General features: G+C 41.8%; 1 protein-coding gene across 1 annotated transcript in view; it reads right to left on the reverse strand.

Moving 5' to 3' along the window:
* Positions 1-7,004: 7,004 nt before the first annotated feature.
* The window catches only part of MAP3K21 (mitogen-activated protein kinase kinase kinase 21), a 60,250-nt gene continuing 45,263 nt past the window's right edge, over positions 7,005-21,991 (reverse strand). Inside the window, exons 6-10 of the mRNA XM_061161468.1 lie at positions 17,825-17,947; positions 15,680-15,830; positions 15,189-15,286; positions 12,351-13,142; positions 7,005-10,577 (exon numbers count right to left, since the gene is read on the reverse strand). Of these exons, the coding sequence (XP_061017451.1) occupies positions 10,150-10,577; positions 12,351-13,142; positions 15,189-15,286; positions 15,680-15,830; positions 17,825-17,947 (1,592 nt within the window). The 3' untranslated portion in view covers positions 7,005-10,149. The remainder of the gene's footprint in view (positions 10,578-12,350; positions 13,143-15,188; positions 15,287-15,679; positions 15,831-17,824; positions 17,948-21,991) is intronic.

Below are 21,991 nucleotides of genomic sequence, written 5' to 3' on the forward strand. Positions count from 1 at the left end.
TTTTACCAGATTTTAGAGCTTTCACACATCAAATAACTCACATGATCACACTCAGAGTTAATGAAGAGTTTATTATTATATAGAAACTTATTTGAAATAGTATATGTTCCAGCAGTTTTATGTAATAAAATTGGATTTGTATTTCCTATGGAAAATATTCCTTAATATGTGTATTAGTCACTCAGTCGTATCCTACTCTTTGCGACCCCATGGACTGTAGCCCGCCAGGCTCCTCTGTCCATGGAATTCTCCAGGCAAGAATACTGGAGTGGGTAGGCACTCCCTTCTCCAGGGAATCTTTCTCACCCAGGGATCGAACCTCGGTCTCCTGCACTGTAAGCAGACTCTTCACCATCTGAACCACCAGGGAGAATATTCCTTAACAGACGAAGTAAAAGTTTTTGGAGAAACTATGTCGCAGGGGAGAAAAGTGCTTCCTAGGTACAGCTCCTTGTCAGCAGGCTGCCTCTGCAGATGTGTCCGGGGGTTCCTCCCGCCTCTAAACAGTGCCGGGCAGACTGACACCCTGAGGAAAAGGACGCTGCAGACAGACCCACGCGCCATTGGTAGGGGGCGGCAAGGGGCAAGATGGCCGCCGAGGCTGGACGGTTCGTCAACATGTCTAAGATCAGATGATGGTAAAATATTAGCTCCCTGTTCTCCAGTTTTAGGCACGCAGAACTAGAGCTGGGTTGTGCCTTTACGCTGTCTCTTCACACTTTGGAAAAGCACAGAAAGGAGGAAGGGGTAATGGGTAGAGGGTGCGCTGGCTCATGGTCTTACATACTTTGACTCCCTCTCTGGAGTCAAAAGGAATATAAGAATTCCGTGAATAAAACTGAAGAGCGTCCACTCCAGTCAGAAGGGAAATAAGTGCTGATAGCTCTAGGGAATGGTGTCATTCCCAGACAATATTAGTCTAAAAAGTTTAGCTTTTTGTTCCTAAGAAAAGTTTTTAGTATATGGCTCTTTGAACATTGTTATGGATTAAGGGAAGCTATTTGAGGAATTGTGATCTTCTATTGCCTTGTACTCTTTTTAAATTTTTTATTATTATTATTTTTATGACTGTGCCACACAGCATGTGGGATCTTAATTCCCTGATCAGGGATTGAACCCGTGCCCTTTGCTGTGGAAGCGTGGAGTCTTAACCGCTGGACTGCTGGGGGAGTCCCTGCCTTATACTCTTCTGGGTCTTTTTTTAACCTATATGAGCCGTCCATCCTCTTTCCATCACCCTCTGGATCTTCTCACTTTCCCGAAGAGCTTTCTTCAGGTTTCTTCTCTCTGCCTTTCTCACCTGTCCCACCCAGCATCTTTATCACCAAAATTTAAATGACTGCAGAATCTGTCTCCAACTCCAACCCCAGCCTCAAATTCCAGCGGCAAATTTGGGCTGATAGTTGGATATCTCTAGAATTTTCCATTTTTCAGAACTGCAAACTTTGCCTCCCTCCTTCTTTCCCTTCACCCAAATCCTCATTTTATGTAAGCACCAGTTCTCCTCTTAGTGTTTTATGTCTGGCTCATCCATAACATCCTGTTGGCTAACTGTTCCACTCCGACTTCTTGCTTCTTTACCAGTTGTCTCCAATTTTGAGATTGTAAAGTTCTTCTTGAACTTCCTTTCCTCATTATTCTTACTATAAGACCCGATAAAATCACTGCCTCTAGTCCCTCTCTATTTTACACATCACTGTCATATTCAGTATTTGGAAGCATCTTCTAGTCTGTTTGGAGAAGGAAATGGCAACCCGCTCCAGTATTCTTGCCTGGAAAATCCCATGGACTGAGGTTCCTGGTAGGCTACAGTCCATGGGGTCGCAAAGAGTCAGAAACGACTGAGCGACTTCACTTTCACTTTCTAGTCTGTCATGGACAAACTGCACGCCCCCAGTTTTGTATGTGGGAAGCTATATGGTCAGGCCCCCCAAGAAGGCTGCTCTTTGGATCTCTGTCCATCTCTTGCTCAATCAGTCCCTGCCTCACCCACACCCTACTCACCTGACCTTCCTTCTTCATCATAAAGCCTAATTGGGAAAAGCCTACACACTGGCCCCCTGCTCCAGACAGTGACTATTTTAATCTTTAGATGAGAACAGCTCCACTATGGTAGTTTACCAAAGGGAAGATATCTGGCTTGTGGAGGTTGTTAGCCGGAGGGGCGGTGAGGGATACGCCCTCTGCTGGTTTCTCTGGTAACCAATGAGCCAACCTGACGTCACATTCCCCTTTAACTGGCAATCGCGCTCCCATGCCCTGGGGCCAAGACTGCGGCTGAGTCCTGCCTGCCATCTGCTGCACGTGGTGGGGAGTCACTCCAGGACTTTGCTTCTGTTGCTGACTCCAGGACTCTTTTTTTTTTTTTTAGTTTTTAAATTTATTTATTTTTAATTGAAGGATAATTGCTTTACAATATTGGTTTCATTTATCATTCCTAGGAGATTAGCTAGCCATTTTGGAGGCCTGGGGTCTTCTGCTGTCACTTAGAAGTTGCTCTCTAGGAGCTATTCCATATTCTGATGAGCTTTTAATGTATTTGTAGGGAGGCAGGCGATCTCCCCGTCTTATTCCTCCCCCATCGGCCCCTTCTCCCAGGGCTCTTTCTTGAGGCTGGGCAAGTATAGGCTTGCAGGCCAATGGGTTCAGAGGCATGATACCCAGTACCACAGAATATGACTGTACTTGGAGATGGAGTCTTTCCAGAGGTAATCAAGTTAAAATGAGTCATTGGAGCAGGCTCTCACCTGATTGTATCCTTAATAGAAGAGGAAATTGGGGAAAGAGACATGCACGGAGGGAAGGCTATATGAAGACACAGTAAGAAGACCTGCAAGTTGAGGAGAGAGGCTTCAGAAGAAACCAACCCTGGGGCTCCTCTGGTGGTCCAGTGCAGGGGGTGTGGGTTCAACCCCTGGTAGGGAAGCTAGGATCCCACAACTCAAGGACAAAAAATAAAAACATATACGAATGATTCATGTTGGTGTTTGGCAGAAACCAACACAATTCTGCAAAGAAATTATCCTTCAATTTAAAACATAAATAAATTTAAAATTAAAAAAATAAAAACATAAAACAGGAGCAATATTATAGCAAATTTCATAAGGACTTCTAAAAAATAAATAAACTGAATTCAAAACAAAGAAGAAACCAACCGGCCAACACCCTGGTCTCAGGATTCTGTCTCTAGATGGCCTTCAGACTCCAGCTGCAGCATCAGCCCTGCGCCAGGCCTCCAGTCTGCCAGGCTACCCTACAGAGTTCCACCTTGCTAGTCCCTACAATCGTGTGAAACAATTCCTTAAAAACAGTCTCCCTCTCTCTGAAATACATATATGTATATCCTATTTGTTCTGGTCCTTTGGAGAACCCCAATGGCTTTTTTTAAGGCAAAATATAGTGCCAAATCTTTAGACAAGTAATCAAACTCCTTATGATATTTCCAAAGTCCCACTCCAGTTACACTTTATATTACTTTCTTTCAATTATCCTTTGATGTTAACAATAACATTTATTGAAAACCAGCTAGTTAACATTTAAGAAACATTTTTTCCTGTCATCTAAAAGGACCAATCCAGCAATTTACTTAATTTCTTTAAGTTTCAGTTTCTTCATCTGTAAAATGGGAATGATTCAGCCAATTATTCTATAAGTGGTTGTTGAACCACTGTGGGTGATAGAGATGCATTCATGATGTTGATACTTTAAAGACTAGTCAGTGTAGGCCTCCACCTGACTAGTCTTAACTATTTACTAAGCGGTTTACTAAGAAGAGGACTAGTGAAGAGCAAATTTAGGGAAGGAGGTGAATTGCAAGTTTTATTTGGGCCATGTTCAGGATGAAAGATATCTCTTAGATATCTAAAGAGAGATGATAAATAAGCAGCAGAATATGTACAAATGGAGCTCTAAGATTAGAACAAGTGCTTGCTTCGGCAGCACATATACTAAAATTGGAAAGATTAGAACAGGGCTAGAGATAGAAAACTGAGAGGGACCTGCCTTGAAATGCTTTCAGAGTCATGAGATAAACAACATGATTTCAGATGTGTGGTGTCCCATGAAACAACAGGACAAAATGCTTCAGGAGTTTGAGCAGCTTTGCAAAATGTTAATAAAGAGCTTCCATTTTGGGATGGTTGCATGAGGGGCTCTGAGTACCCACTCTCCAAGGCAACAAGCACAACTGCTAAAAGCAGTCATCATTATCCATAGTTGATACAACATATTACCTAAAATGTCCAATTTTCAACCAAAAAAAAAAAAAATGAGACATTAAAAAAAAAAACCAGAAAAGTATGATCCATCTATTGGGGAGAACAGAGGCAATAGAGATGGCATATGAAAAGGTCCAGATGTCAGATTTAACAGACTTCAAAGTGCTATTATGAGTTTGTTCAATGAGTTAAAGAAAAACACACTTAAAGAAGGAAGGGATAATGATAATGTTTCATCAAAAAAGATTATCAAGGAAGAGATAAAAAGTTTTCGAAAAGAATCAAATGGAAATTATGGAGCTGAAAACACAATAATTAAAATGAAAAAAAAAAAGTAATTAGAAGGGTTTGACAGTAGATTGGTGCTGAAGAAAGGTAAGAGAATTTGAAATCACTATAGACTGTTCAGTCGCCAAGTTGTGTCTGACCCCATGGACTGCAGCATGCCAGGCTTCCCTGTTGTTCACTCTCTGAGTTTGCTCAAACTCGTGTCCATTGAGTCGATGATGCCATCCAACCATCTCATGTTGCCCCCTTCTCCTCTTGCCCTCAATATAGATTATGTAATCTGAAAACAGAAAGAGAAGAATGAATAAAAATGAACAGAGCCTTAGAGAAATGTGGGACACCAGTGAGTACACCACTTTAGGTGTAATGAGTCCCAGGAGAGAGTAAAAGGAGCAAAAAAAATATTTGAAGAAATTATGGCTGAAAACCGCAAATTTGCTGAAAAAAACTACACATCCAAGAAATTAAAAAACTCCAAGTATGATATATCCACAGCAGAGATCTACACCAAAACAGACCATGGTAAAAATGCTGAAAGGCAAAGAAGAAATCCTGAAACTACCAAGAGAAACATGACTTGAGTCACAAGCTAGCAACTCTCCAGGGATCGCCTCTTACCCAGCAGAGGTCCTGGTTTCTGAACACCCTGGTCAGGTCTGCTCTGAAGTGCTACTACGCAGCAACTTCACCCTTTATAACACTCTCTTCACTTGTTGTCAGTGTGTGTGTTAGTCACGTGTGTCCAGCTTTTTGTGACTCCATGGACTGTGGCCTGCCAGGCGCCTCTGTCCATGGGATTCTCCGGGCGAGAACACTGGAGTGGATTGCTATTGCCTTTCTCCAGGGGATCTTCCAAACCCAGAGACTGAACCCAGGTCTGCTGCACTGCAGGCAGATTCTTCACCATTTGAGCCACAGGGGAGCCTGGTAGTCAGGTTTGGCCACAGAATTTGTCGGGCCCAGTGCAAAATAAAAATGAGGGGTCTCATGTGCAAGATCTTTTAAGGATTTTAAGATGGTGTTAGCAAAGCATTAAAATCGAGCTCAGGGACTATTCCGAGTGTGATGCCAAAGCCATGAACCCACAAAACTGGCCCTGCTTAGCTTCTCAATGTCTGTCTTCTTGGATCTTAAGAACTATGCAGCAAAGTACACAGTTGGTGTCTCTCTTGCTCATCACTGAATTCCTTTAGCTCTTCCCAGTGGCTATGGAAAGTCCTTAATTCAATTTAGTTTTTGCTAAACAACAACAAAATTTTGCTCTGCTCTATGGTATTTATTACATTGTTTCACCTATGAAAGTCTCATGTTTTAGCATATTGATCTTTTCAGAAGAGTACAGACAGCTTAAGTCCAAATATTTTATATTCATATTGCAGTTCTTAAATAATTTCACCATACTTATAAATCCATTGAAAAAGAAAAAAAGAAAACCATTGAACAGAATCCTACTTTTATCTGAGTTGATCTATTAGATATGAAGTTTGTAGTACTTTTATTTTACAATTACTTGGGAAGTATCCCACCATATTACACTGTTAACTTTATCTTTAAGAACTCATCCATTTCTAGAATTAAAATTTTTTTTCTTAATATCTTGACCACCCACATGGAATATGGGATCTTAGTTCCCTGGCCAGGGATTGAACATGCCCCTGCTTTGGAAGCTCCAAGTCTCAACCACTTGACCACCAGGGAGAACCCTAGAATTTTGAACTTTTTGATGAGTGAAAAATTACCTTAACTTTGGATTCCATTTACAAAGTCACCCTGCAGACGTCTCCATCTTCTATACTATATGACAGCAGTGAACAGGTAAATGTTGGTGGGTCTTTGGAAGTTTATCAAATTTCTCTGCCTGTTTCATATCTAATAAAATAGGGATAGTACTACCTCCCTCACAAACTCTGCTAAAGAGAATTAAAGGAAGTGTTTTACATGGCACCTAGGAGAGGTCTTAACACTTAGCAGCTATACAATAGATGTTACATTTTTCTCCCTCTTAAATGATAGTTTGTTGCCTTGATCTGCATGAAATGCTTCTTTCCTAATTCACCCAAGTCTTTCTTGCCTACCAAGAATCACCAGATGTTAGGTTGTTTTTTGAAATTCTTCTGATTTAAACATGCTAATAATAAACACGTCTCATTAACCACATCCCTCTAGCATCAACTGATATTTACTTCATACAGTAATTCACTCTGCCAAAATGTGCCTTCTGAAAAGCTAGAGTTGCAAAATTCTCACAGTGGAATTAAATACAACGTTTCAATGCACATAAAACCAAACAACATTTGAAATAAAGCATTTCATTATACTTTAAAAAAGATATTTAATTCCATGGTTCATTTCATGATCCTTCCATTTAATCAATTTAGCAGGTTAATACCTGGCTTATTAATAATCTTATTAACATATTTTCCCTTATTGAATAAAAAATAAACTATTACAAACTAGTCGCAATCATCAGGAGTAGACCAAAGCCACTGAGCAAATAGATAAACTATAAAAAAAAGTTTATTAAAAAAATAGACAACATATGTAAACATCTTTTTCAGTCACAAAGCTTCATAATACAGCATATCAGGCCCAGGCCTCAAATCTCTGCAGTGGGAGCACCGTAATTGTTGACTAATAAGAATCAGTTTAATTTATCTTTCAGTGAGTTATTAAGTCTATATGAAAATAAATAACCAGATTCTGCTAAGTATACTAATATACATAGAAAATCACAATGTACAGTGGATCTCAGCAAAAAATAACTATCTGCAGTAACATGTGAGATTGAGTCCTTTTATCATAATTGTCTTTTTAATATAGCTTCATTTCTAAATTCATAATGTAAAGTTGACTGAATAAAGCCAAACAGGAACAGAGTAGAGGAACCAGACGGATGGAGGCCCATCACTCCCCACCCTCACATGCCACACCACACACATGCCACACACACACGCCACACACACATGCCACCCTCACATGCCACACCACACACACATGCCACACACACATGCCACACCACACACACATGCCACACCACACACACATGCCACACACACATACCACACACACATGCCACACCACACACACATGCCACACCACACACACATGCCACACACACATACCATGCACATGCCACACCACACACACATGCCATGCCCCCCACACAAAGACACAAAGACACACACATGCCACGCAGACACACATGCCACACACACATGCCACACAGACACACACATGCCACGCACACATGCCACACCACACACACATGCCACACACAGAAAGACACACACATGCCACACACACATGCCACACACACACAAAGACACACACATGGCATGCCACACACACACAAAGAGACACACATGGCATGCCACACACACACAAAGAGACACACATGGCACGCCACACACACAGACACACACATGCCACACGACACACACATGCCACACACATGCCACACACATGCCACACATACATGCCACACACACACACATGCCACGCACACATGCCACACCACACACACATGCCACACAAAGACACACACATGCCACACACACATGCCACACCACACACACATGCCACACACAGAAAAACACACATGCCACACACATGCCATGCCACACACACATGCCACACACACAAAGACACACACATGCCACGCCACACACACATGCCACACACACACAAATACACACAGGGTTTTGGTAGAAGCAAAATTGAAAACATAATTTCTATATTTCGTGTTTCATGTATTATTGTAGGCACATATTTCCTTTACTTTTAGCTGGAAGTCACACGCCCCCAAGTGACTGAGTATTAAGTAGTCAACCATAGTTTCAAGTGTGATACAATTCTGAGGAAACCAAATCTCTGTTACACAATTCAACAGCCACCCTAAAGGGAAGTCAAATCACAGAATGGACCATAACACAACAAAATGTAATTAAGTACCTGAGATTTTGCTGCAAGAATCTTAAATACAAGACTGTTCTCTTTAGGGCAAAATGTGCTCATATTAACATAATCCTTTCATGCCCTGTTCTTTATTTGCTGGCATACTTATTAGATGACTAAGATGTTCCAAAATGGCTAAATAATACGGTTTTACTTTTTAAAAATCTACTATAGGTAGATATTTTATCACACTTGATTTAATTTAAATTGTTGACCTTTCAATTATTCAGTAACTTTTAACCAAGGAAAAATTTTAAATGAAGTATCAAGTAATATTTGCAATTAAAGTTTTTCACTGTATGGAAAATTTAAGATAGTTGTTATCTGTCATCTGAATAATCATATTCTAATGATTAGCATAATATATTTAACAGAAGAACCCAGATAATTTACCAAGCTCCTGGATAGCCATTTCATAGCTTAATAACTCAGTAGTCTATTTGTAGCATATCTGTATAATTCATAAAAGTGACTCATAAAATAATTTTAAATCATTTAAAAATCTGATCTGCTATCCAAAGATTCATTTTATAAATCCACATCTAAAAATAATCTATATTTCTCCTTTCTACGACATCAACTTATCTCACCCAGCAGATATCTAACATTTATCCACAATTAAGTGAAATGTGAAATAACTATTATTTGAAAATACTTAAATTCTAACAGTACTGCTGTTTCTTGACTTTGCAGTGTTTCTCACTGACTGTATTTGAGGTTACTGGGATGATTATGCATTTAAATAGAGAAAATAAAAATTAAATGACATCAATGTTTACAATGCATGACACAATTAATTTTTAAAAACCCCATGGCAAAAGGAAAAGCTTTACACTTCTGGATGCCAAATCAACGGCTACTGCTGACGGGGGACCTTTTTCACAGGGAGAACCCACAGGATAATGCGTCTCAGCTGTACACAGTATGGTCTAAGTCAAATGTTAATGACTGATTTGTTTTAAATCTATTTTGGAGTTCCAATGGATAAAAATTTTTAAAGTTACATTCATTAAAACTTTTATAAATTACATTCAGTAAAATTTTCTCAAAGAGAGAAACATTGCATATTTTAGATGAGATTTGGACATCCTTGTGCATTATAAGCCTATTGCTGAACTTAAGTAGCTTAAATAGGACTCTGCATCTATTCTAGTTATCAAATTTTTAAAAACAGACACCTTTACTCACTAATATCACATTATTCTTGGCTTTTGTTGCACAAGTAACAAAAGAAAAGAAAGAAATGAAGAAAAAAAGGGAAAGGAAAATAGAAAATGAAGGAAGGCAACAGGAAGAAAGGAAACAAAAATGGCGCACTCACAATTTTTGTGTTGTGGGGTCGCCAAGAGTCAGACACGACTTAGCGACTGAACAACAATACCAGAAAAGAATATAAATGGGGAAAAAAGCATTTAGAGTTGTGCTTAAACACAGATTCACTTTGTTGTGCAGTTCTTGCTTTATAGTATTGTAGTATTTCAAGTTGCTAGGTACGAATCCAGTGGACAAACAATATAGTCAGCCAACAGCAATGACTTCCATTTCTGGAGAAGTTAGACATCCATTACTATTTCAGTAACACGGCCACAGCTTTAAAAACACAGCAGCATGAAACAATTAAAAGGTAGACACCTTGTTTTCATTTGTTCACCTTAAAAAAACAAAAAGAAATGCTTGAACAAGAAGGCACTTAAGACAGAAATTCTTTCTCGAGTTCGTGCAGAGACGGTCGGCTCACTCTGCCTCTCATCCTGCACAGAGGCGCCGTGCGGTCCCGGCTCTGGCCTTCCACGTCGGTGTCCAGTAAGGAGGGCACGTGGGGCTGAGTCCTCTTCTTGGGGCCGAGAGGACAGCTGTGGGCTGGTCCTGGACCACCCACTGCAGGGCCAGCCTGTGAGGGCTGAGGCTCTGTGCTCGGCGGGAAGGCCTGCAGGGCACCTCCTCGGCTTCTTAGAGGGGGTGGGCGAGGCAGCGGCACCATATGGACAGCTCTTTGCTTCTCAGGTGGGACCTCACTTGGCAGGTCACTGGGAGGTCCAGACAGGGAGGGGGGCATCCCCCAAACCCACTCAGGAGGCATTTCAGAGGCTCCGGGGGCTGAGATGAGAGCTGCACCAGCTGGCAAAGAGAGTGTGTGATTAGACAGTGACATTGAAGATGATGGATAGCAAGGAAAATAAACTGGGTGACTTCACTGAGGTGACCACCTTAAGTAAGCTTTGACAAAAGAACCTGAGCACAAACCTTACTTTACAAACTGTTAGGATATAAGGTTTGTTTTTATTGAAAAGCACCTCAAAGTTGGAAAGATTGCTTGAATCTATGGAAACTACAACTGTAAAGAGCTAAATCATCATCAGATACTCGGAACAATGATCATTAAAACTGTTTAATAAACAGGATAGATTTCAGAATGGGATTAGACTGGACTAAAATTAAGGCGTAAAATGATGGTGAATATGACTGAATTCACTTTCAGGTGATAATTTGAAAAAATTAATGAAAATAAGGAAGCAGCTATGTTTCTACATGTTACACCTTCCCTGTTTTGTTCTGAAGAACTGACTTATTACCACTCTGTTGTTGTTTAGTTGCATCCGACTCGTTGCAACCCCACGGACTGTAGGCTGACAAGTTTCTCTGTCCATGGGATTTCCCAAGCAAGAATGCTGGAGTGGGTTGCCATTTCCTCCTCCAGGGGGTCTTCCTGACCCAGGGATTGAACCCAGGTCATTTGCATTGGCAGGGGGATTCTTCACTGCTGAGCCACCGGGGAAGCCCTATTACCACTCTGCTACTGCTACTGCGAAGTCACTTCAGTCATGTCCGACTCTGTGCGACCCCGTCCCTGGGATTCTCCAGGCAAGAACACTGGAGTGGGTTGCCACTTCCTTCTCCAACGCATACAAGTGAAAAGTGAAAGTGAAGTCGTTCTGCTGCTACTGCTAAGTCACTTCAGTCGTGTCCGACTCTGTGCGACCCCATCCCTGGGATTCTCCAGGTAAGAACACTGGAGTGGGTTGCCATTTCCTTCTCCAAGTCGCTCTAGCAGATAACTATTGGCTTCAAATTAAGGAAAAAAGTTCTTATGGGATTATCCTGGTGGGATTTCACCATGTGCAATTATAAATTACTAATTCTTTATTGCCTCATAAAAGAGCAATAAACCAATTTATTTAAAGACAATGAAAAATAATATGAGAAAAATTGTGCCTACTTGTAGCACACTTAAAGAGATAAAGGAAAAGATAAAGCACATGGAAGTAGCTTAAGTTTTAATACACTTTATAACCAATCCCAGCATAACATTTTATGATCTAAAAAGCATTTTTCATATACATTATCTCACTTAATCCTCATGATTTATATCTGACGTGATTGTAATCATATTTACATACAAAAGAAATAGTAGTTAATCCCCACATAGCATCTACTGTCCATTTGATTTTTATACCCCCTGAACTCAATCTCAACATGACTGGACAGTGAAGTCAGGTGATGCAGAAGACGTGGTACCACAGGGGAGGTAGGACAACCAGTTTTAGCAGCAGCTCTCCCATTAATTATTCGTTCAGACTTTGTCAAATGATTGTCTTCCTAACATGAGGGGCTTAGAGCAGTTATTCTCCACATGCTCGCTCTGCTTTAATATGCTATTAAATATTTAAGTTTAGTTGTATTTTCCCCAGAATCTAAATGATAGTTAAGGTCAAATCAAAGAATAAAATGAAATGAAAGTCAAATGAAAGGGTAAAATGCAAAGATCTCTGTAAAGAGTGAAAACGGAGTTGTAAATGTAATCACGTGGGAAAGAGAATCAGAGAGTCATAGAGTTTCAGGGTCCAGCCTCCGCAGCGGTGTCTGGTGCTGTCAGCCGTGAACGCAGCCTACCTGGGGGCCGGGGAGCGCTTCCGTCAGACATGGTCCTGCGGTGACGAGCCGCTCTCTCTCTGGAAGCAGCAGCGGGAGACGCTGCGGTCCCCCGACCTGTCAGCTCCGCCGAGGAGGGAGGCAGGTTTCCGCACCCGCCGCGGCTGGTCTCCAGTCCGGGCGCGGCGGCGGACTGCCGGCCCCTCCCTCCGGAGGCAGCGCAGGGGTCTGGGGTGGGCGCCCGAGGGGCACAGGAGACGCGCGTGCTGCTCTCGAAGGAGTCTTGGCCGGCGGCCTGCAGCAGGCACTTGGTGGAGAGGGAAGGCGCGGACAGGAGGTTTTCGGTGGCGCACGGTGGGAGTGAGCGGGTGCTGCCGGCCCCCTCGCCCGCGGCCAGCAGCCTTGCGGCAGGGCTGGCACTGCGGCGGGACTTCGGTGCCCGCTGGAAGATGCCTTCACGTTTCTTCCTGTCTTCCTGAGGCAACGGGTCTTCAGGAGCCTGTGCTTTTGAGAGCTCCCTCATGTCCAGGCCCAGGGCCACCGATGCCAGCAGCATGGTGCAGCCGTACAGAGCGGACTCCGTTTTCTTTCTCTGGGGGGATCTGCTCAGACTGTTTGGAGGGCTCCCCTGAGGAGTGTCGGCAGCAGGGCTCACTGGGGTTCCCTCCTCCCAGCTTTCGGGTTCCACTGGGTTCTCTCTCTGGCCGTCTTTCCAAAGAGGTAGATCGATGTAGGCCTGGGTTGGCGATTTTATCTGCTTTGGTTTTCTGTGTTCCAACCCGTCAGGGGCAAGTTTTGGCTCTTCACAAGCACCTACAGAGAAGGATAAACACACACGCTATGACCATTTTACAGCAAAAACCATGAAAACTACATTGTAAAACAAGGCTGAAATCTAATAAATACATATTCTACATTATGACACATGGAGTCCTTTTCTGTTTAGCAAATGGTTCGTCCAGGAGGACCCTGCAGAAGGGGTATCCAGGGTGCTATGACTCAGGCTCCCTGCCGAAGAGCCGGCAAGCAGGGGCATTTGCAAGCCCTGAAACCAAGGTAAACATGATCAATATCTGCATAAGATCATATCGTGCTTTTGGGAGTCACTTAGGCATTTGAGAGATGTTGAATGCTTGCTAGGCACCAGGCACTGGGAGGACAGTGGTGAACACAGATAAACTTTTTGGCTTTGAGTTGACATTCTAATTTGCGGGTGATGAAGAACACATACATTATGGGTTCCATGCAGACAAATAAGAATTTTAGGTAAGAGTGATGAATAGGGAGAGAGGTTCAAGAGGGAGGGGACATAGGTATAGCTATGACTGATTCATGTTGATATATGGTAGAAGCCAATACAATATTGTAAAGCAGTTATCCTCCAATTGAAAATAAATAAATTAAAAAAATTAAAACAAAACCAAAAAATGTTATGGGGAAAATGGAGCAACAAAATAAGGCCGCTTGAATCTTCTGGCTTGTGTCACTCTTACCCTACCATATTTTTCTGCATTTCCTTTGTGTGCTTTTGCGTGCTTTTCTTTCTTGAAGAATGAAAGAAAAATCTGCCTCATGATAAAAAAAAACAAAACAGTGATAAATAAATAAAAACGGGTACTGAGGTAGAGGGCTGGGGTGAGATACTTCAGCTGAGGTGGTCAGGGAAGGCTTTCCGGAAATGCTTGAGCTGAGGCATAAACTCATAGAAGGACCAGGCCACACAGATGGGAGGTGGGAGGGGGCCTTCAGGCAGGACAGACAGTGTAAGCCCTTTGCTCATTGACCCTTCCAATAAACTACAGGGTTAACTTCGTGCAGACCCAGCTGGGTCAGCCACATAAATCCTTTGACTTCCTCCAACTGTCCTGTGGAGGAGTTATTAATAGGATCAAAATATTCTAAGAAAGAATAAAAACATTAAAAAAAAAAGGCAGGAGGACTACCCAGTCACAAATAATGAAGCATGTACTGTAGAAATAACAGCCTTGTTACTATTAATTGCCCTTCATGACTCCTCAAATGACATTTGATGATGCACTGAAGTATATAGAGAGAACCTCTTGCCTAGAGTCAGTGCACAGTAACAAATCTGGTGTCAGAAGGTGCTCTGAATCCAGGATTCAGAGGGGACCTGCCTCTGTTTACCTCAATGTTTACGCAGATATTTATGCTGAAACCACATGGTTGTGATAACACAGAAGAAGAAAACTAAACATGAACAGTGAGTGATAAGGTGTGTGTAAAATTGAACATAGCACTGATAATAAATCCAAGACGTTTATACCATGTTTATATAAAGCATCTTTCCTTTCATCACAGTATCAAAGAGTTGTCTTAAGTTGTTGAGGGTAAAGACCAATTTTGTCTTCTTTGATGATAGTCACCATTGAAGGTTTTCAACAGCTACCATATCTCTTCAATCTTTTAATATCTGAACACTGAACAGGAATGTTGAATATTGAAAGCAATGATGACTTAAATTAGAGATTCCAATGTAACACTCTCCAGCAGTAGTTTTCTACAGCTAACTAGCTTGACAATATTTTATCATGTTGTGGGGTGGGAATATAACCTCAGTAGAATTTCAGGGTGCCTACATTTTCATATTTACTATTTCCTATACTCAATTAATTTGGATGTATCTAATAAATTACACTAATTTTTCTGGTAAAGAATAGGAGTTACAAATTCCTAGTAAACAGTGTGGAGCCTGATGACCACTCTTCGCCACGAAGCCTGCCGGGACAGAAGGTAAGTTTTGAGGTCAGTACACCCCACTGCTACTCTGATGCTGCTAACCCTTCTGACATCACTTCTAGGGCACTCAGATGCTAAGTCTGTTCCCTGAAACCCATTTACCTGGCTGGTCCACAAATAATGAAGCCAATGGCATGGTTTTCTGATTTTTTATTAATATGGTTGACCAAGGACTGTTGCCATCTGAGAGAGGTCTTATTCTACAAGAGAAAAATGTTTATTTTGGTATAATAGAACCACATGAAACACAGGTTAGGTTTTGGTAAATACACAGCAACAAAATTTTTAGGTGGTAAAGAGGACACATTTGGATTCCGTGTTTTACGGAGCTAACAAAGTGCCAATAAAACCTTAACATGAGACAGAAAAAACACTTTAAATTGCTTAACCAAATAATAAGTAATTTAGTGTGATAAGCTCGTCCTAGAAGTTAACTTACTATTCAGGTATCTTTGTATTACTCTAACTGCTTTTTAAAAGGTAAGTCTGGCCAACGCAACATTTGAAAGGCCCCGGTAAAAAAATAAATGAATAAAAAAGCAGTGCCCCGTGTCACAGTGCAGACTGAAATACCGCCAATGTCACACATGTACCTTTCTTTGCAATCAGTTCTTTCTTTCATTTGAATTGAATTTGGACCCCAGGTACAACCCTTTTTCTTGAAATTCCTTTTTATATCTTCAAATTCTTCTTGTCGACAGACGGTGTTTCTGCCCCAAGTTTTATTGCTTTCATCTGAGGTCACTAAACAGAGAGCATCACTCATTAACCAATTACAATTTTTTTAAGTTTTAGGATGAATCAAATCAGTTGTAAAACTATCTTACTCAAAGTGTATAGATGATTGAGAAACATGAAAACAATGAAGAAATTATTTCTTTCACCCTACTCAAGGCAAACGTCTGTCTCTAAACATAATAGTTAGAAAAGTAAAAGATACAAATTTGAGGTAGCCATAAAGGGCTGATTATTTCTTTATCTATGCATTTAACATGATGCGATAGTTAGGATTTCATTTTACTTGGGAGGAAAAAAAAGGCAAATTGAACATTTAACTTAGTACTTAATTTTTTAACCAAATCAAAGTTTAGAACCTAAGGAACAAAGGTCTATTTTGAAACTGTAATTTCAGCTACTATTTCATTAGTCATCACAGCTATTTGGCTACAATTACCTTTTAAAATCTGAACACATGCAAGTTTTCCCACATCTTGCCTTATTTCATTCCCCTGTGGGGAGGTTTACACTCACGTCTGACCTCCACCTGTTGCTGACACACACGTGTGACACAACCGCCTCCTCCCCCAGCCCCTCTCTGCTTGGGAATCCTGGGGAGCGTGGCTGTGGTTACTACACACTTAGAAAACAATCCTGTCACACGCCAGAGGTCCTAGAAACACAGCTGAAAACATTATGACATATCTACACAGGGGGTAAAAATACACACTTCGGCTCTAACTGAAACTCGCACGGCTTGATGAATTAGTTTATGTATTTTTTCCACTTGGCTGAACACTCTAAAACCAAATACTAAGTGGTATTTTGAAGGGCAGATCTTCCTCGACTTATGATGGGGTTACATCCCAATAAGCCATCGTAAGTTGAAAATGTAGTTAAACACCTGACCTACCAAACATGGCTTAGCCCAGCCCACCTTAAATGTGCTCATGTACCGCCATGGCTGATTCACGTCAATGTATGGCAAAAACCACTACCATATTGTAAGGTAATTAGCCTCCAATTAAAATAAATTAATTAATTTTAAAAAATGTGCTTAGAAGAGTTACTGTGTTTGCTTAGTTGCCAAGTTGTGTACGACTCTTTGGTGACCCTATACACTGTAGCCCTCCAGGCTTTTCTGTCCATGGGATTTCCCAGGCAAGAATACTGGAGTGGGAGGCCATTTCCTTCTCCAGGAGATCTTTCCGATCCAGGGAATGAACCCGCGTCTCCTGCATGGCAGACAGATTCTTTACCATCTGAGCCACCTGGGAAACCCGCTTAGAACAGTCACACTGGTCTATAGTTGGGCAAAATCATCGAATGCAAAGCCTATTTTATAATAAAGTTAAATATCTCATGTAACTGATGGAATCCAGTAGTGAAAGGGAAAAACAGAGCAGCTGTGAGTATATGGCTTATTTTTCCTCATGATGGCGGGGCTGACTGGGAGCCCAGCATCTTGAGAGAGAAGGGTGCCTTGCATCACTCCCCAGGAAGAAATCAAAATTCAAAGCATGGTTTCCACTGAATGTGAATCAGTTTAAAACCATTGTAAAGTCAAAAAACCCTAAGTCGAATTACCCTAATGTGGGGGGCCGTGTGCAGTAGGTTGGTCAATACACACCAAATGACAGCTAAATCCCCAAAAGCAGAATACTGTTTTCTTTACAAAACAACTGGAAGTAACCCCAAATTCTGGATCCCCAAGTATGCTACTGATGTAATTAGGTTATACAAACGTCGCAGGTACAGGCTTCACAAAATGTCTCGAGATCTCATTTGAGTTTCTACTCTGTGGCCTGGTAACGTCACCAATTGTGCGGAGTCAAAAAATCATTTACTGTGAAAATAAGAAAATTAGACTAAGAAGAAAATTTTGATTTCCAAATAGTTACGATACCTCCTGTGTTTCACATGCTTAGAAACCAGTTATAAACACATGTCTGCTTAAATTGAATCCAAGTCCACTAGTGACAGAAACCCACCCAGAAGACCCCAAGGCAGGGAGAGCTTACGCTGTATCGCTCGGAGCCGGGGGATCACCGTGGGGCTGCTGGGCGGGCTGGAGCTGCTGCTCTGCAGACTTCTTCGTTTGTCCAAGTTGGGGGACGCCTGCACCGTTATTTTGTGCTGGAAGTCTGTTGGACATGGGGAGAAAAATGAGAACTGAGATTTGAGGGTGTTAGGTGGTTTTCAGAGCCCCGTCTTTGGTATGTGGCAATAAAAGCAGAAACTGCCAGGCAGGGAATGCGGTATGTTTCAGAGTCTGTTCCTGGTTTCTTTCTTCTCTTTCATTCAGGATTCGAGTCCATAAATAATGACTCAGAATCTTGGCACAAGAGGCAGCACACTGGGACGCACACACTCAGAAGGAAATGAACTATTACTGAGTGTCTGCAGGACCCGGCAGTCTTCCGGGAAAAAGAGCTCCCTGCGTTCAGGCCGACACAGTCGACAGGAAACTCAAAGAGGAGACAGCCTGGGTTAAACGCGCCCCGGTTCTGTCACTGACTGTGGAGCCCAGCCCGGCAGGGCGCCTCTTGGAGCCGCTTTCCTCGGCCTTTGGCTAGCACGGCAGACACCACCGCGGGGCTGCCGTGGCGATTAAAGCAGAAACCCTCCTCACGTGGGGTTCAGAGCATGCTGCCCCAAGGCTTGCTCCTCTGTGGTGTTGTTTAGCCACTCGGTCGTGTCCAGCTCTTTGTGACCCCGTGGACTGTAGCCTGCCAGGCTCCTTTGCCCATGGGATTTCCCAGGCAAGAACACTGGGGTGGGTTGCCATTTCCTCCTCCATGGGATCCTCCTGACCCAGGGATCAAACTCCAGACAGATTCTTTACCACGGAGCCACCCAGGAAGCCACATTCACTCCTTAACCTGTTACATTTCTACAAGATGGTTCACTCTTCATCAACCTAGCATGGAAATATTCAGGTCTGGTTTTTTTTGGGGGGTTATTCATTTCCTTATGCAGGCTCCCATGTCACAGAAACTTATATTAAACACATTTTTATGCTTTTCCCCTATTGATTTGGCTTTGTCAGTTTCATCTTCAGACCCAGTTAGGGTCAGCCTAAAAGTTAAAAGCATTTTGTGGCTAAGGTACCTACAGATGATGGTTATTATTATCTAACTGTGATACAGTCATGCCAGACGAAATGCCAAGAACTATGGGAACATATGAAAGAAAAGTAATATTACCAGAGGAAAGAAAACTTTGTAAACTGTCAGAAAAAGTATTGAAAACTTAGAAGCAGGAAAAAGAAATGACTGGGTATTCTTTCATCATGATGTCAAGCTTAACCTCTGACTAATTTTATATTGATGGGGCTATTTTTACAACTCAGTAGACACAGAGGTTAACTTGTAGATTTAGTCTGGTGATGATGCAAATAATTTTTGCCTGGTGTGAAAGAAAATCCCAAAGGTTATTATTTATTGCCATATTGGGCATTAACCAAGTTTGTATGTAGCCTAGCAATCAAATGCTAAGATTTCTTTATTAAATTGACCATAAATACTAAGCTCCTCAAATTCCCATGTGAACCAGTTTTAACTGATTCCCCATTAATATTAATTAATCAATATTATTAATTAAATAAAATCTTTGACATGTTCTGGGTTCACGTTTATACAACCTTTCTGCATTTCCTGTCTAGAGGAGATCCTTTAGCATTTGTTGAAGAGCTGGTTTGGTGGTGCTGAATTCTCTCAGCTTTTGCTTATCTGTAAAGCTTTTGAATTCTCCTTCATATCTGAATGAGATCCTTGCTGGATACAGTAATCTAGGTTGTAGGTTATTCTCTTTCATTACTTTCAGTACGTCCTGCCATTCCCTTCTGGCCTGGAGGGTTTCTATTGATAGATCAGCTGTTATCCTTATGGGAATCCCTTTGTGTGTTATTTGTTGTTTTTCCCTTGCTGCTTTTAATATTTGTTCTTTGTGTTTGATCTTTGTTAATTTGATTAATATGTGTCTTGGGGTGTTTTGCCTTGGGTTTATCCTGTTTGGGACTCTCTGGGTTTCTTGGACTTGGGTGGCTATTTCCTTCCCCATTTTAGGGACGTTTTCAGCTATTATCTCCTCGAGTATTTTCTCATGGCCTTTCTTTTTGTCTTCTTCTTCTGGAACTCCTATGATTCGAATGTTGGGGCGTTTCACATTGTCCCAGAGGTCCCTGAGGTTGTCCTCATTTCTTTTGATCCTTTTTTCTTTTTTCCTCTCTGCTTCATTTATTTCCACCATTTTATCTTCTACCTCACTTATCCTATCTTCTGCCTCCGTTATTCTACTCTTGGTTCCCTCCAAAGTGTTTTTGATCTCATTCATTGCATTATTCATTTTTAATTGACTCTTTTATTTCTTCTAGGCCTTTATTAAACATTTCTTGTATCTTTTCAATCTTTGTCTCCAGGCTATTTATCTGTAACTCCATTTTGTTTTCAAGATTTTGGATCATTTTTATTATCATTATTCTAAATTCTTTTTCAGGTGGATTCCCTATCTCCTCCTCTCTTGTTTGACTTGGTGGGCATTTTTCATGTTCCTTTACCTGTTGGGTATTTCTTTGCCTTTTCATCTTGTTTAGATTGCTGTGTCTGGAGTGGGCTTTCTGTATTCTGGAGGTCTGTGGTTCCTTTTTATTGTGGAGGATTAACCCAGTGGGTGGGGTTAGATGATTGGCTTGTCAAGGTTTCCTAGTTAGGGAAGCTTGCGTCAGTGTTCTGGTGCGTGGAACTAGATTTCTTCTCTTTGGAGAGCAATGGAGTGCCCAGTAATGAGTTTTGAGATGGGTCTATGTGTTAGGTGTGACCTTGGGCAGCCTGTATGTTGATGTTCAGGGCTATGTTCCTGCGTTGCTGGAGAATTTGCGTGGTATGTCTTGCTCTAAAACTTATTGGCTCTTGGGTGGTGGTTGGTTTCAGTGTAGGTATGAAGGCTTTTGGACAGTCACTTATTACTTAAAGTTCCATGTAGTCAGGAGTTTTCTGGTGTTCTCAGGTTTTGGGCTTAAGTCTCCTGCCTCTGGATTTCAGTTTTATTCTTCCTGTAGTCTCAGGACTTCTCCAACTATACAGCCCTGATAAGAAAACTTCTAGGTTAATGGCTAAAAGATTCTTCCCCATTAGGGACACCCAGAGAGGTTCACAGAGTTACATGAAGAAGAGGAGAGGGAGGAGGGAGATAGAGATGAGCAGGAGGAGAAAAAGGGGGACTCAAGAGGAGAGAGACAGATCTACGCAGTTGTCTGTTCCCAGAGTGTTCTCCGTAGCCCAGACACCCCCAAAGATTCACAGAATTGGACTGGGAAGAGAAGGGGAAAGGAGGAAATAGAGGTGTTCTGAGGTAGAAAACAGAGAGTCAAGATTGGGAGAGAATAATCTTCGGTTTAAAAATAGGGCTTCTCTTCTTTTTTTTTTTTTGTAAGGTTATAGTGTGTTGAAAATGAAAATTAAGGAGTAGTAGAGGAGTACTAGAGGACTTTAAAAGAAATAAGAGAAAAAGAAAAATAGAAAATAGAAGAGAAAAAGGAAAGAAAAAAAGAAGAAAAAAGAAAAAGAAAACAAAAAAGAAAGAAAAAAAAATTTTTTTTTCCCCTAATTAAAAAAATCGTAAAAATCTATGGAAATGAAAGTTAAGGAGTAATGGGGAGTAATAGGGGATTTTAAAGGAAAATAAAAGAGAAAAAATAAAAAAATAAAAAAGTAAAATTATATCTAGGAGTTTCTCTGGAGCTGTTGCGGTCAGTGTGGGTTCGGCTCAGTTTCAGATAGCTCCTCGTTCCAGCTTACGCTACTCCATATCTACAGGCCCCTTCCGGTGTAGTCGGTGTTTCCTACAGGGATTTTAATCTGTTGCACCGGTCCCTTCTGAAGCGGTTCCCTTTGTTTATTTGGCTTCTGTTTGCCGGTCTCTTCAGAGCCTCATTTGCGCCCTGACACAGGCGGGCGGAGGTGGACTCTTATTCAGGTAGCTAGTTCCGTCGCTCTGCAGGGAGGGGCCGGCGCTGCGGGGACGGCCTGGGGCTGCCGGGCGGGGCTGATGCTGCTTTCTCCGTCTGCGCCGCTCAGGCTCCCGGCTGTTCTATATGGAGCGCGCCCCGCGCTGCGCGAGGTTCCAGCCCTCGGGTGTTCCACAAAAGCGCGGAAGGAAAAGCTGCGCCTGCTCTCTGTGCCTTCCCC

The sequence above is a fragment of the Dama dama genome, chromosome 15, assembly GCF_033118175.1.
Source record: "Dama dama isolate Ldn47 chromosome 15, ASM3311817v1, whole genome shotgun sequence".
In the NCBI taxonomy this organism is placed as follows: Eukaryota; Metazoa; Chordata; class Mammalia; order Artiodactyla; family Cervidae; genus Dama; species Dama dama.